General features: G+C 38.1%; 1 protein-coding gene across 2 annotated transcripts in view; it reads right to left on the bottom strand.

Annotated features, from left to right (window-relative positions):
• Positions 1 to 14830, bottom strand: part of PREX2 (phosphatidylinositol-3,4,5-trisphosphate dependent Rac exchange factor 2) — a 172753-nt gene that overhangs the window by 11456 nt on the left and 146467 nt on the right. For both annotated transcript variants that reach the window (XM_418285.8, XM_040691246.1), the window contains exon 38: positions 3693 to 3795. In XM_418285.8, the coding sequence (XP_418285.5) occupies positions 3693 to 3795 (103 nt within the window). The remainder of the gene's footprint in view (positions 1 to 3692; positions 3796 to 14830) is intronic.

Raw genomic sequence — 14830 nt, 5'->3', positions numbered from 1 at the left:
CAGTGGCTGAGATTGGTATATTATTAATGTAACTGAGAGACATCATATACATCTACATAGGAAAACCATCAAAATTAATTACAAGTAAATCCTTGAACTCTGGTGCTGTGACTACCTCTGAGAACAAAAAGAGACTATTTTTACTTGCATCACTCACTAGACAAATTAATTTTAGCATCTTGCTCACATAAAAATAAAATCTGTTGATTTAAAAAGAAGACCAGCTCTAAACAAAAGTCTAATTTATAGTTCGGCAGTAGGACAAATTAGGCCTCACAACCACCAGGTTCATAATTCACCAGGTTCAAAAGCCCACAGGAATTACTATCAAGTTGCTACATGCCATCTCTTAGTATCTATTTAGCACCATCTTTTTTTTTTTTTTTTTTCCCAAAAAATGATATGCTCATTTGTACTCTTCCAGTATTGATCCTATAATAATATAATCCGATAATAATGTAACTATTTACACTATTTGTCTCATGTATGTGTAACAGATAGCTCGATTTTGCAGTTTCAGAATACTTTTCTCTGTGCGCCAGGACTGCCAGTGCACACATGAAAGATGCTGTTAGCTCTGAGGAAACTTCACCATCAATCTGGACTCCTTTATAAGAACTAGTATTCTTACTACCATGAGGAACAACGATAGGTTTAGCCTCAAGCTACACATTAATTTAAGGATGGCAAAATCTAGTCACATTAAGAAAATAGATTCTCTTTATGGCCCACTCAAAGAGCTCTAAATCAACATCATTCTTAGGGGAATATTCAAAATGTTGTACTATTATTATACTTCTGGAAAGGCATGAGAAAAAGATTTATCACTTAAAAGACAACAGAAATTCTCTCTTAACCTTTTCTGTTCATCAGCTTCTTAGTTATCTTTCTTCTTGTAGCCCTGTACCCTCCTGCATTTTCACTCTTTTTTGGTGCATTCTGAAGATGCACTTCTGTCAGCAAGCTTTAGGTCATATTTTGTGGGTACATGTGTTTACACGAATATACATTTATGAGTAAATTGTTATTAAAAGATGATTGTGATGTTTCATCAAAATTAATATTTCTAACATCAATCTGGACCAGATTAGCAAATGAAAAACAGAAGCCACTTCACTAAAACCATCCCACAGAACCAAGTCCATACCAACTTATGAAAGTTAGTCTATTTCTTTAGACTTGTGCCTAAAGAACAGGTTGTGTCGTCTTCTTGTGTCTCGCAGAACAGGTGCTAATTACAATTGACAAGAGTAAGTACTTTGAAAATTGTACCAATATTTTTTGCTAGTTATGAGTCTTGATAATGACTTCATCTAATTTAAAAGAAAAACATCCTGAGGTCATCCATTCAGCTGAGTATCTTCAGTTATCTAGTACTGCTACTCCAAACTGGAAAAAACATCACCTTCTACAAGAAAAAGTATGCCTCTGTGGAAAGCTGATGCTGCCAGGAGCTAACATTTCCAGCTTCTCCAGAATAACAGACAGAATAAACGTCCTTTCATTTACTGTTCCTTCTGGTTAATCTCTCCTTATTCAACCCAGCACTGGTGGTGTATGTATGAAAGACCTTTGTTTTTCCTCAAATAAAGGCCTTTAATGCATACATAAATATCAAGGCAGGAAAAGATACATGTATGGTCCTTACCTAAGTGTTCTGTAACAAATCCCAACACACTTTTTTATTCCTCTTCAAGTTTTATGACCCGCATTGCACTCCTGACAGTTAAATCCTACATATGCTTGAAGCATTAAATCTGGAAAATGTTTCTAGAAAACACTATAGAATGTTGCTGGGATTAATCCAGAACATTCAGAATTTAATGGAGGGTTATATATCTACAACAGAAATCCAGCACTGATTTAAAATTAGAACAAAAGATTACTACTCTATTAAATGCCACAGTGGTTTTTCACAAGAGGAAGAATGTGTGAACAAAGTCTGGCTTGATATACTAGCAGACTTTTACAGTGTCTGTGGGTGGTATTGAGATTTTGGCATCTTTAACAGCTATTGATCACCTGCTGTTTTACTACAGAGGAGGCAGGCCCACAGCAGCAGGCTTCTTCCTACATCTTTCTGAGCAAGTCTCAGTACTTTTATTATAGCTCAGGTCAGTTAGCAAGTTACCTATGTTTTGTCTTCCATTTTCATTTAATGAACTGCAGATCTAGAAATGAATCAGCATTTTTTAAAACTTCCTAGAACCGTGCATGAAAATGTGCTGTTTGACAGAATGAAAGCTGGCATATGGGTAGAACTTGATGTCCAAGCTTTTTTATTGTTAAATAAATACCAAAATCTGCCTTTTGTCTAGAACTTTGAAAGCAAACGCATCAGCGTACAACATGAAAGTTTATCCTTTTACAGAAGTAGCTTGCTTTTAATATAAAGAAAGCTGTAATTCTAAGCAGATCTTCACGACGTGATTCAAGAACCTTGAGGGTATTCATTCACTACAGAAATTTAATTTAAGCACTGAATAAAATGAAAATCAGATATGAAAAGGAATGATGCTAATTATTCAGATGCATCCTTTTTTGTCTGCATATCTTACATATCACTGATCAAAATCTATGGCTTGAGAATACCTAAATGACTGCTTTAATAGCCCAAATGTTTGATCTAGAATACATGTACATCTCCATATATTGACCTAGAAATACAATACAGTCTCTTAGTCATTTTTGTAATTAAATTGTGATTTCTGCACAGAATAAGAAGTAGAATTTATGAAAATAATACAGTAGATGTAAATTAAAAGTCAGAAATAATGAATCTTATCAGCGATTAATGATTCCAGGTTTGTTTGGTTTTTTTTAATCCATTTCAAGGCTGAATTTGTCCATCTTGGAATTCTGCATCCTGTTTCTTGTTTACGCCTTTGTCAGGAGGTTGAAAGTTACCACAGGCTAGGATATATGTTCCACATGCACAATAGTGATTAAGCCTCCACTCAGCCTCTCTTTGATCAACTGAATAGGTTGGGCTCTTTAATCTTCACTTCATAAGGCTTGTCTAACAACCTCTGGATATTCATGCTCCTCCTTTGAAGTCCTTCCAAGTCTCCAAACATCCTTTTGAAACCACGTATCTGATAACAGGATATTCTAAAAGTTGTGCCATTACAGGGTAGACTGTATCTCCCATTTTCAGTCAATACTCCCTTTTAATACAGCAATTTTCTGTCATACATTTGCATTAAGACTTCACGTTGCGGTGATTATCTATTCACAACAGCCTCTAAATCCTAATATTTTACTACAAGAAGATCAAAATACACAGTGTGAAATAAGCACAGTGTCCTCAGGAATCTTGCCCGCAAAGTTAAGAATCACAATACTATGTCCCACTTCCCCCTTGGGCTTCCCCTTCACTCAGTGCATGAGTCACTACTTATTAACTATTGTTAATGACCTTAAATGATTTTTATGGATAATAATTATTAGAATAATTTTTTTCAGACTCATTAGACTATGCTGAAGTAAGATGATGCCAGTTCCTATACAAAAAACTATAAGTTTTCAACATGATAAGAAGATAAATTTAAAAACAACAAAAACAGAACAAAACCAAACACCAAACTAAGAAAACTCACAAAGGCATTAACATAACAGTCAGATGGGGATTAAAATGTTTGGTCAAGTCTTGCTAGGCAACAGCAAGCTCTTACCTAAAGAGAGCACCTTACCTGCTTGCGCATGACATCTGTAGCTTGCATGATATAGCGAGGTGGCAGCCCATGGCTCCGAGCCAGAATGATTGCCTGCTCCAGGGTAACACTCAGGGTGCAGCTGCAACAGAAGACTGAGGTCACCAATCTGCTAGCAATGGTCTGCTTTAAGTAATTCCTATATACTAACACGCTATTTAAAAAATCTTCTTTTAGAAAGAGTATATGTAGAATGATTGCGTAGGAGATCTGTCTCCTAACACCTCCAAACCATGCAGGTATTAGTCTGGGCACAAAACATTTCTCAAATAGAAAGATTTTGAGTGTAACTTAAGTTACAAGCGCATGCATTTGCTTTTTCTGTTTCTCAAAAATAAACAAAACAAAACAAAAACAGTATTCCACAATGCTGACTATGGCTTGGCATGAGAAAGTGACTACACAAAGGGGAGAATTTTTTTCTAACTGCAGAAATCTCTTCCCAAGTGACTTCCAAACAAGTTATCTCTTGCCCTTCACCGCTAATGCAGACCCCAGCTTAGCTTGGGTATTCTCATGGCCACTTCTACAGTTTGCAAGCCAAATAAAGAGGTAGTACTCCTTTTTAACTTAAAGAGAAAAGAAAGAAAGGTGTTCCTTCAAATAAACTATCCTCTCCTACTTTGCTATCTTTTTCAAGTGTGAGGACAAAAACTGCTCCAAGTACCACATCCCAGTAAAAAGGCTGTAACTTCTTTGTCAGAGCAACCAGGAAATCTTTGGAGCCAAAGAACTTGGCTGTAGGAAAACCTGTCATCATAACAGACAAGAAGGACCAGGGAAAGTCAGTCTGGGCATATCAACTGACTCGTGGTGAGGATAAGGATGGATAAGCAGCTTCTCATACAATCAAGACCAAAGCTGTAGAAGACTTCCAGATAAAGGCAACAAAACGACATCAGATTGGGTGGGTGCATTTTAGACAACACATGAGGGCTGCTATCATCCAAGAGGTGACAGCGTCTGCATTCTGCACCACTAATAACCACCACTGCAATAACCAAATCTCTAGAAGCAGAAATATGACCTGCATAGAATGATCCTACCTCAGCAGAACCTAACAAAAACTCCGTATTATGAGTTCAAATGATAAAGCTCAGGCACATGGTTAAAATGTACTTTTGAGTAGCCTTTTGGCAAAATCCTGACCAGAAGATTCTGCATAGCTTACATTATGCACACAGAACAGACAATATGTTTCAGTCAAACACTCATCTTGCTGAGCAGAAGATCTGTAGGAGGAAAAATGTGTCTGCACTTATTTTCTTACTGAAAAAAAACCAACTCCCTGACATGTTTGAAGTACCGCCAAGTAAATTTATGGACTGTAAAAATTTTCACAGTAGTTAGTGTAGAAGATATTAAATTTGATCCATATCTTTATTAATGGCCCTTTGTTAAAAATGTATAAGCTAAGTGAGTTTCTTCAGTAATAAAATCATTTTTATTCCCCCATTTCTAGCATACACTGACCTCAGCTAACTTGAAGCAAAAGTACATCGATCTTTTGTGTTATATGTTTGATTCAGGTGAAAAACAGTTAAACAGACAAGAAATTCTCAATGCTATGTTTTTTTCTTGTCTTTGAAAGGTTAACTATCACTCAAAAAAAGTACATGCTCATAATATTTGCCAGTACCAAAATCTAAATATCTAACCCTCACAGACAGCCAAAGAAGCTTTGTCCTGTTCAAAACTGGAAAAAGCAAAAGTAGATAACCTAATTCGATAGATGTAATCTAAGCCAGGAAAAGGGGGTAAAAAGTAGGTATAATGGATGTTAATGGGTTGAAAGTGCAGCTTTCAACCAACCAGTTGTTAAGCCCGCTTTCCCATAAATACCATCTTGGAGCCCAAAGGACTGAAAAAAACAAAGAAATCATAGTCTCCATGAGTGAAACAAAACTAACAAAAGAATATTGTAAATAAAGTTCAGCTTGAAAAATTAGATGCAAATACTAATCCGGTAATTGGAAAAGGCTGCCAAATTTCTCCCTATCCAAAACCTGATGAAGTGGGCACTGGTGATGGACAGTGTGAACCACTCACATTTTTACAATGCCAAGAACAGTTCAGAAATAAGGTTACCAAGGGTGTAGACAAAATCAAAGTGGGAAAAATAGTAAAATAGCACAATGAAGATTTCTTTAATGAGCTACTACAGCGATAGTCTGTTTATATGTTTCCTGATTATACTGTAGTAATTGCCAAAAATTGAAGAGATCACCTCAAGGCAAAAAATAACTATTAATTCTAAGGATAACATCATTAAAATGTCCTTGAAAATCAGTAGTGAAGACACTAAAGATAACAGCCATGATGATGTTGACTATCAGTACAAATTTCTATTCAAGGTTAAGTAACACTGGTTAGATACATCCACTGTTTCTTTTAAAACATGTTCTTACTTTTTAAAGTATCTTAAAAAATCTTAAAATAGGACCAGTGGCATAATTTCACTTCATATTTCATTAGAGGTACAATATAATATTGCTAGCTTTTGTTTCTCTCAAGTCATGGAAAAGGTCTGACGAATGGCAGTCCTAAAAACAGAATTAAAATAAAAATGATTGCTAGTGGCTTTTGTTGTGTGATTATGACAGAAAGTACTACTTTCTAAACACAGCAAATAACAACAATGAAATAATTGCATTTTAGTTGAATCAGTGAACCAATCAGTTAGATGGTGTCCACTTTTAAAACTGATCATAAACCTTTCCAGGGAATTACGTTGAACTGACTCACAAGTAGACCTGTATTTAAATGCTGGTGCTTTCTGCCAGATTTTTAAGTATAGTTCTTCAATCACTACATATTCATTATCACAAATCAAAATGTTCTGGAAACCAGCTGTAGAAGAAACTAATCCACACACAAAACAGCAGATGGTATTAAAGTTTACAAAGCGATTTAGAAGCAGTTGTGACCATTGGAAGTATTTGGTCATTGGGGTGCAATCAGTCCAGACAACACAAACAAGGAAAATGCCAGGGGAAAAAAAGCAACACCTTCTAATGCTCTTGTAACATTATGGGAAACGTTAATTTCAAATCCATACATTCTAATTTTACTCTGTAAACAAACCTAAATCTGTTTTCACTCCTTCTCTCTTTTTCTTCTCTCTCCTTTTATGACAGAAAAACGAAAGACCAAAACTGATCATCTCAGAATTCGTGTCAGTCAGTTAGAATCACAGATTTTCCCCCTTGACAGATTACAGCAGCATTCAGCACAGGCATTTGGCTTTCCCAGCACAACTGGGCTGAGAATTCCTCATCCATCCATTTGGTTTCCAAGGGGGAACAGAAGGGGCTGCAGCTGCTCCCATCCCCTGCCTGCTATCTCCTGTCTCCCATCAGTCATGGCAATATTGATAACAAGATTGCATACAAACTTTCAATTATCTGTTGTTTGAGACCATCCTGAACAAAAGAAGCTAAATCATTTTCTGTCACCAGTGTCCCCAGCAGAGTTCATTTGTGGTATTTTTGTCATTGTTTTTTTTTTAGTTTTCTTTTGTGACTGAATATGATTTTTACTAAACATCTGCAAATCTAGTGGATAGACATGTATATACACCTTGAAAACCAGATTTGCAACAGAGGAAAAGATTGAAAATTTCTGAGAAACTGATTATTTCCTAGCATCTTATTTAATGTCACCAGACTAATCGGAGCTGATGTACAGCACAGCACCTACAGAGCTGCCACTGAGCAAACTGTATATCTGTTACCAAAGTTAAAATAATCTAAATTGTTCAAGTCATCAGCAGGTTTCAGTTAGGATTCCAGCCATCTGGCATCCAAAGAGGCAACAAAGCATCTCCCAGAAAAATGCCCTAAATAAAAAAGATGAGGTGAAACAAGTTGGTTTAGTAGTTATCATATCAGTTACCATAGTCAGAGATGTTGAGATGGATTATGTTCTGGTTACGTGAAGAGAAAAAAAATACGAAAAGGATGCATGTATGCTTAGCCTAAATAAAATCTAAAGCTGCTACTCAATATGTAGTTGAATGCTCTTGTTATACTTTCAATAATTTTTCTCTCTGTACATTGTAAGCTAATCATTAGCACACTGGACCACCTTTTAAGCCAATTACATTATGAAGTATTTTCTTGTTTCTGCTGCCATTTAAAGTAATGCTTTTAGAGCAGGTATTATTTGGGGATAATTCTCTGCAATTACTAGTGATGACTGGCTGATGTATACCGATTCTGATAGGAAACCCAAAGAATAATCCATAATAAACTAAAAAGAAGAGAAATGTTGTCCAGTACTATAAGAAATAAGAAAAAAACTGCATATATGGCAAGCTGAGGAGTCTCTTACATTTTCTAAGCTACTGATGTTGTGGGAATGTGGATCCATGCAGGCAAATACTGAAGTTTCTATTCTCTATGCCCATACATTGAAACTTTACAGAACAGAATTTTTGTTTTTCTCACGGGGAGATGGAAGTTCAGCCATCCAGCAGGTATTAGAGATAAAGTGCAGCTGAGGTTTGTGCAATAAAATACAATACTGTAATTTACAATTACAATAAAACTACTGGAGTTCAGGACTTATGTTCAGTCTCTTTAAGGCCTTATAATGAAGCTGAGAGGAAAGATCACTGCCTCAAAATCAGCCTCGGATTGAACACAAGCAATAAGGTTTGTTGTGGTTTACCCCAGCAGGCAGCTGAGCACCACATGGCTATTCACTCACTTCCCCTGCAGTGCAATTGGGGAGAGAACTGGAAAAAGGTAAAACTCATGGGCTGAGATAACAGGAGTCTAATAGGACAGAAAAGGAAGGGATAATAATAATATTAATAAATAAAAGAATAAACAAAACAATTGCTCACCACCTGCTGACTGCCGTCCAGCCACACACCAAGCAGTGTGCACCCCCTGCAACCCACTCCCCCAGTTCTACAGATCTCCATGATGCCATATCATAGAATCATTGAATCATAGAATTACTCAGGTTGGAAAGGACCTCAAAGATCATGAAGTCCAACCACAGCCTAACCATACTACCCTAACTCTAACAACCCTCCGCTTATATCATCAATCATATCTCTGAGCACCACATCGAAACAGCTCTTAAACACATCCAGGGATGGTGACTCAACCACCTCCCTGGGGAGCCTATTCCAGTACTTAACCACTCTTTCTCTAAAGAAGTGTTTCCTAACGTCCAACCTAAACTTACCTTGGAGCAACTTGAGGCCATTTCCCCTCGTCCTGTCACCACTGAGAAGAGACCAACCCCTCTCTCGCTGTAATCACCTTTCAGGTACTGGAAGGGAGCAATAAGGTCTCCCCTCAGCCTACTCTTCCCCAGACTAAACAGCCCCAGCTCCCTCAGCCTCTCCTCGTAGGGCTGATTTTCCAAGCCCTTCACTAGCCTCGTTGCCCTTCTCTGGACCTGCTCCAGTACCTCCATGTCCTTATTTTACTGAGGTGCCCAAAACTGAACACGGTACTTGAGGTGAGGCCTCACCAATGCCGAGTACAGAGGCAGGATGACTTCCCTAGTCCTGCTCACCACATCATTCCTGATACAAGCCAGGATGCCATTGGCCTTCTTGGCCACCTGGGCACACTGCTGGCTCATATTCAGCCGACTGTCCAACAGTACACCAAGGTCCCTTTCCATCAGGCAGCTTTCCAGCCACTCCTCCCCAAGCCTGTAGGGTTGCCTGGGGTTGCTGTGACCAAAATGCAGGACCCGACACTTGGCCCTATTGAAACTCATGCTGTTAACCTTGGCCCATCGATCCAGTCTATCAAGGTCCCTCTGTAGTGCCCTCAGGCAGATCAACACTCCCTCCCAGCTTGGTGTCGTCTGCAAACTTACTGAGGGTATGGGACATCTCTTGGGTCAGTGTAGGTCAGCTGTTCTGGTTCTGCCCCCTCCCAGCTGCCTGTGCACCCCCAGCTCCTCACCAGCAGGGCTGTGTGAGAAACTAAAGAGTCTCTGACTCAGTGTAAGCACTGCTCAGCAACAACAAAAACATCGGTGTGCCATCAACATTATTATCCTAAATCCAGCACCATACCAGCTGTTAGGAAGGAAATTAACTCTATCCCAGCTGAAATCTGGCCATTTGTCCAATACATATAATTATTGTGCAAATGTATACCAAACCATATTCTGCATGTGAAATATATTTAATTACGGTGACTCAATAATTATAAACAATGCTTCAAAAAGTGACTGAGGAGAATATTATCACATCACAAAGAAATGGACAGTTCATAAGTAAGGGGGCTTCTGCCTCTGTTAAGATCTATTAAGCATCAGCAAGCAGTGGGCTCCTTCACAAGATGCTCCATTGCAAATACGCAATTGCTCAAACCTCAAAACAAATATATCCCAACTCCCTTAGTGGACATGAATCCCCACCCCATGACAAGATAATCCAAAGCAGCGCTACCCAGTATTTTCAAATACAAGCTAACAACAAAGCCATAGAATCACAGAATCATTAAGGTTGGAAAATCACTAAGAACACCTAAAACAGTCAAAACCCATTCCCACCACACCCACCAACCCACGTCCCACAATGCCACATCTCTATGTTTTTTGAACACCTCCAGGGACGATGACCACCACCTCCCTGGGCAGCCTATGCCAGTGCATCACCACACTTTCTGGGAAGAAATTTTTCTTAATATCCAACCCAAATTTCATCTGTCAAAACTTAAGGCCATTACCTCTTGTCCTAAAGTCCTGACTTGCTGAAGTAGATGGCGTGGATTTAATCAAGCTAGGGAATCAGTCATAAGTAAGTATACATTAGTCATATTTTAGTGCTAACCTTAGTTAATGGCTTTTGTAGTTTAGAAATATTGTTTTAAACAGGTTTATTAAATTCAACGTTAGTCATTTTTAATCCTGAACATGCAGTAAGTAATGATGACTTTTTTCCTGTAGCTTATTAGGAAGATCCTGTACAGAAAGCCTTTTACACTGAAGGCTTCTTTGCCACTAAGCCAGAAAGTAAATCTGTCTGTAGAAAAACTGCAATTTATTTCTTGTCTTCTAAGATCTCAGGTTACTTTCCACCTCAGAATTTAAAGATTTGGAAAACTTTTTAATCTTAGATTGTTCCAGCGGATTTGCTGTATTTTTGATATAAGAGCAGTGTCTGTGAGGAAAAATCAGATTCTCAAGACCCAGACTATAGGTAAGACAATACTACAGCAACTGAAGAATGAGATGTTTCTGTAGAGCAAAGCAATTGAGTCATCTATCAACTCTGTTGTCAAGTGTCTATCCTAGGCCATAATGTTACAACGCATCCACAAAGGAAAAAAAGAGCACACTGAAATTCACATTAGGAGGATGTTAGATCCACCCGTCTGTCTCATTGCATTTCTCTACATTTTCAGATTGCATTTTAAACTAAATAATATCTCAGACTTTAAAATGTGTAAGAAAACTCAATGACCACAGTCCTTCACACACACAGTAGAAATTAACAAAGCAAAAATGTGTCAGGTTGCCAGGGAAAGGCAAATCTTAAAATAAAATTACCACTGCTGTAGAGATAACTGGTTTGTGCGCAAAACCTTGTTTATATTGTCTTAAGACAAATTCCTGCATATTGATTATGTAACTATGTCAATTAGCTAGCACAGAATAAAATACTCTACGATCCAAAATAATTTTAGGGAAACAGAAGTTCTGTTTATGCTTCAGTAGGGTGATTGCACATACAGTGACTGCAGACAGACAATAAAACTGCAATTGAAATAGAGAACCTTCACTGAAAGTTGTGGAGTCGCCAGGATAGTTCCTCAGCTCACGCTGACCTGCTCCCTAAAAGTAGTCCCATCAACCCCAGAAAGTCATCTTACTGTGGAGTTCATGAGTTACATCTGCAAAACTTCAGGGAGATTTTATTTTTATTGTAGCACAGACCCGCTGAGCTCAGAACTGAATTCCTACCAAAAAACCATTAAAATAATCTAAAAAGAAGTATTCGTATGATAGAGCGTCTGCAATATAAAATCAGGGTTCGTGTTTTCCAGCTTGTTTTATCTGATTCACTAAAAGGCAGCTGGCCACAGTGGACAGCTTATGGCATTCCTCTGCTTCACTGTGTGGAAGATGGAGCCGGTTTTGTCGGATTTCAGGAGCTGTGCCAGCTGCAGGAGACAGCATAATCAACCCTTGGCAAAACCTGCCTCATCATTCAGCTGAGTGCTGCCAGCCAGAACCCCACCGGTTGAAGGATGGTAATGTTAAGGAGAGACTTTCTGGAGGGGAAATTAAAACTCAGAAAAGAAAATAAGAGTGATTTTTTTTCTGGGGTACATCAAGATTATAAAAGGCTTCTCTCAATCCTCCAGGAAATGCAAAATTTTAAATAAACTTAGGATTTGTTTCATTTGGATGCTTTAAATGATTCCTTTGAGCATGTAAGTCTGATGGTCCCTGAATAGGCTTCTGCAGCTGCTGCACCTAATTTCATTTTGGCATGGAAAGAGGCGAGGGCATGCCTGTGCAGCCGAGTCTGCTCTTCCCCCCTCAAGCAGGAGCTAACATCATGATTCAATAAAATTTAAAAGTGCCTTTCATCACCTACATTTGTGCAGAGTGATTACAACTTCAAATGGATCGAATACAAGTAAAGAAAGCAGAGCATTGTTTATAGGGTGACAGTTGATTGGCAGGCAGAAATATAATTATGGATGATAGAAAAGGGCAAAATAGAAATACAAACGATTGATTTCTTGGGCTAATTTAGAGTTCTGTTCCTGATGCTGATCAACAAGGCATGTTCGCTTAGGATAATCCAAGGGCGGTCTGCAGTATTCGTATGTCACTGAGGACAGAGAAGGTTAAATGGACTTATTTTTTCCCACCCTTGTTTTACTTGCAACTGTAATATATTTGGAAAGAACTGCTGCTTGAAGTAGATATAGGATTTCAGGCTCTAATGTAAATTGGTAAACATATTGTCATAATAAAAATCAAAGCAAAGCAATCACTAGCAATTCAAAATCCCGAGTATTATCTCGGATATACGGATGAAACCATGAACTCTGTCAAGCTGTTTTAGCCTAGTGCAGTGCAAAAAGCAATTTAATATGGATCACAGAGAAGTCAGAAACCAAGACACTGCTGATCCACAGATCAGCAATCACTGTCAAAGCAGACCAAGCTGTTCTTGGCTCTTCTGCATTGAGACTGCCATTCAGCACCTCCCTCCAAAGCTATCTGGGATTTGTTTCCCATTAGGTGACAGAAACCTCCAGTGTCAACGCATGACACCTAAGTCAAGACAACACAGTAAAGGCTCTCCAATCATTTTAGGTAGACATATATTGAGTGGGAGAAGGTTGAGGTTCGAAGTATACTAAATTGACAGATTCACGCTTTGCTAAGATCCCACTCCCCAGGAAAAAAAGAAAGGTGCTGACCAACCAAGAGCACCCTGAACTCTTCCACAGACTCAAAGATTCTCTTCCATTAGAGACCAAGCCCTGAAATTAGGCCAAAATTAGGGTTTTGTTGTTGTTGTTTGCTTTTTAAGAAAGCACAAAAGAAACTTGCTCTGAGTTCACTAATCTTCATTTTTAAGCTGATAAGAAGATTGACAAATGAAGAACATACTTCCTATGTTTACCTGCAATCACAGTTCACACCTTTCTGCCTTCTGCTTACATAGTGGGATCAGTAGATAATACCACTTTTCAACTCATTTAGTATCATAGTGCTAAAAACTTTCAGTCAAGAGCTTTTGTTCTGGGCCTACAAAATGTGGATTTCTGCAACTGGTTGCACTCAACAACTTCACAGTATTTAGTTTCTAAGAACACAAAAGGCCAGACAAATTGCCCAATACAATCAGAAATAAATATCCTCTCCCTGAAAAATCAGTAACTGACATTTTAAAGAACATTATTTTGTATGATTATCTGCACCGATTAAATAATATTCCACCAGACAAGCACAAGAGTACAGCCCTCAAGGCTACAGGGAAAAGGCAAAATCTTCTTTGTCTATGGGACAGGATCACATCCAGCCTCTTGTTCATCTTTCTGTCCTTCTCACAGGATTTCATGATGTTCCAAGAGTTTCACTCCGCAAAGCAGCAAGAGGAGCAGGTTCACAAAAAACACAGCAGAATTTAGCAGCAGAAATTTCAGGAACACCCAGCGAGCCTACTGGCTGGAGATGAAACAAGCTTTCCGTCTGGACAAAGGCAATTTCAGAATGCCAAAAAGCAGTGTCTATTTAGTGCTGGACAGGAGAGATGTGGCCTGGGGAGGCCAGAAGGAAAACAGCACGTGATGTTATATGACTTCAAATTCCAAGAAATGACCTCTTCATCCATCTAATTTGTGTGCACAACAGTATCTTCAGGTGATTCTTGCTTCTCAAAAAGAATAAAAAAGCTTCTTTAACTTCTGTCACTTCAAATAATAGCATGAGAATTCCTTCCAGTCTCTAAATATATGAGTTTTTATCTGAACTTCCAGAAATTCAGGGCAAAAACTCTTGAGTACCTATAAAATCTCATGTAATGCATTCCTCTCTCCTGGAGGATCTATCTTAAAACGTCTGTGATAATGCCAAGAGTTGATGTTTTTTTTTCTTCTCTGAACAGATGGTGGCCACAAAGGCAGTATTACTGCACAACTGAAGTAATGCTGTCTCATACAAAAGCTGAAATGGACTCTTCTGTAAAGCAGAACTAGTCATGCTTTACTGAGAAGTGCTTTGCGATTTTATATAAAAAGGCCATCCTGAATCCCTATACATCTAGATGGAAACCCACATGTTAAATAATTATACTCCATTCCCATCACTTGTAATAATATTTTGAAATCTAATGTGTGTTGGCTTTCTAACATTTGGTTTTTTAAATATACTTAACTGGATATTTAGTAGTTTTTACCTTTGAATTAGTCTTAGTTTTCAGCAGGGATCTCATAAATAATTTGTTTTCATTTAAGAGTAATCATTTATTTGGGCTATTGAAGTTGCTCTGACTTCATTCTTAAACAATAAGAATTTTTGGCACATCCATATTTGCAAGTTCAGAACTTCAGCCATGATATCATGAGGAAAATCAGAGGAGTTTTATATAAAACAGCAGAATCGAGCCCGAA

This window comes from Gallus gallus, chromosome 2 (genome assembly GCF_016699485.2).
Source record: "Gallus gallus isolate bGalGal1 chromosome 2, bGalGal1.mat.broiler.GRCg7b, whole genome shotgun sequence".
NCBI classification, from domain to species: domain Eukaryota; kingdom Metazoa; phylum Chordata; class Aves; order Galliformes; family Phasianidae; genus Gallus; species Gallus gallus.
Note: the sequence above shows the minus strand (reverse complement) of the source record. Positions and strands in the feature narration are given on the sequence as shown.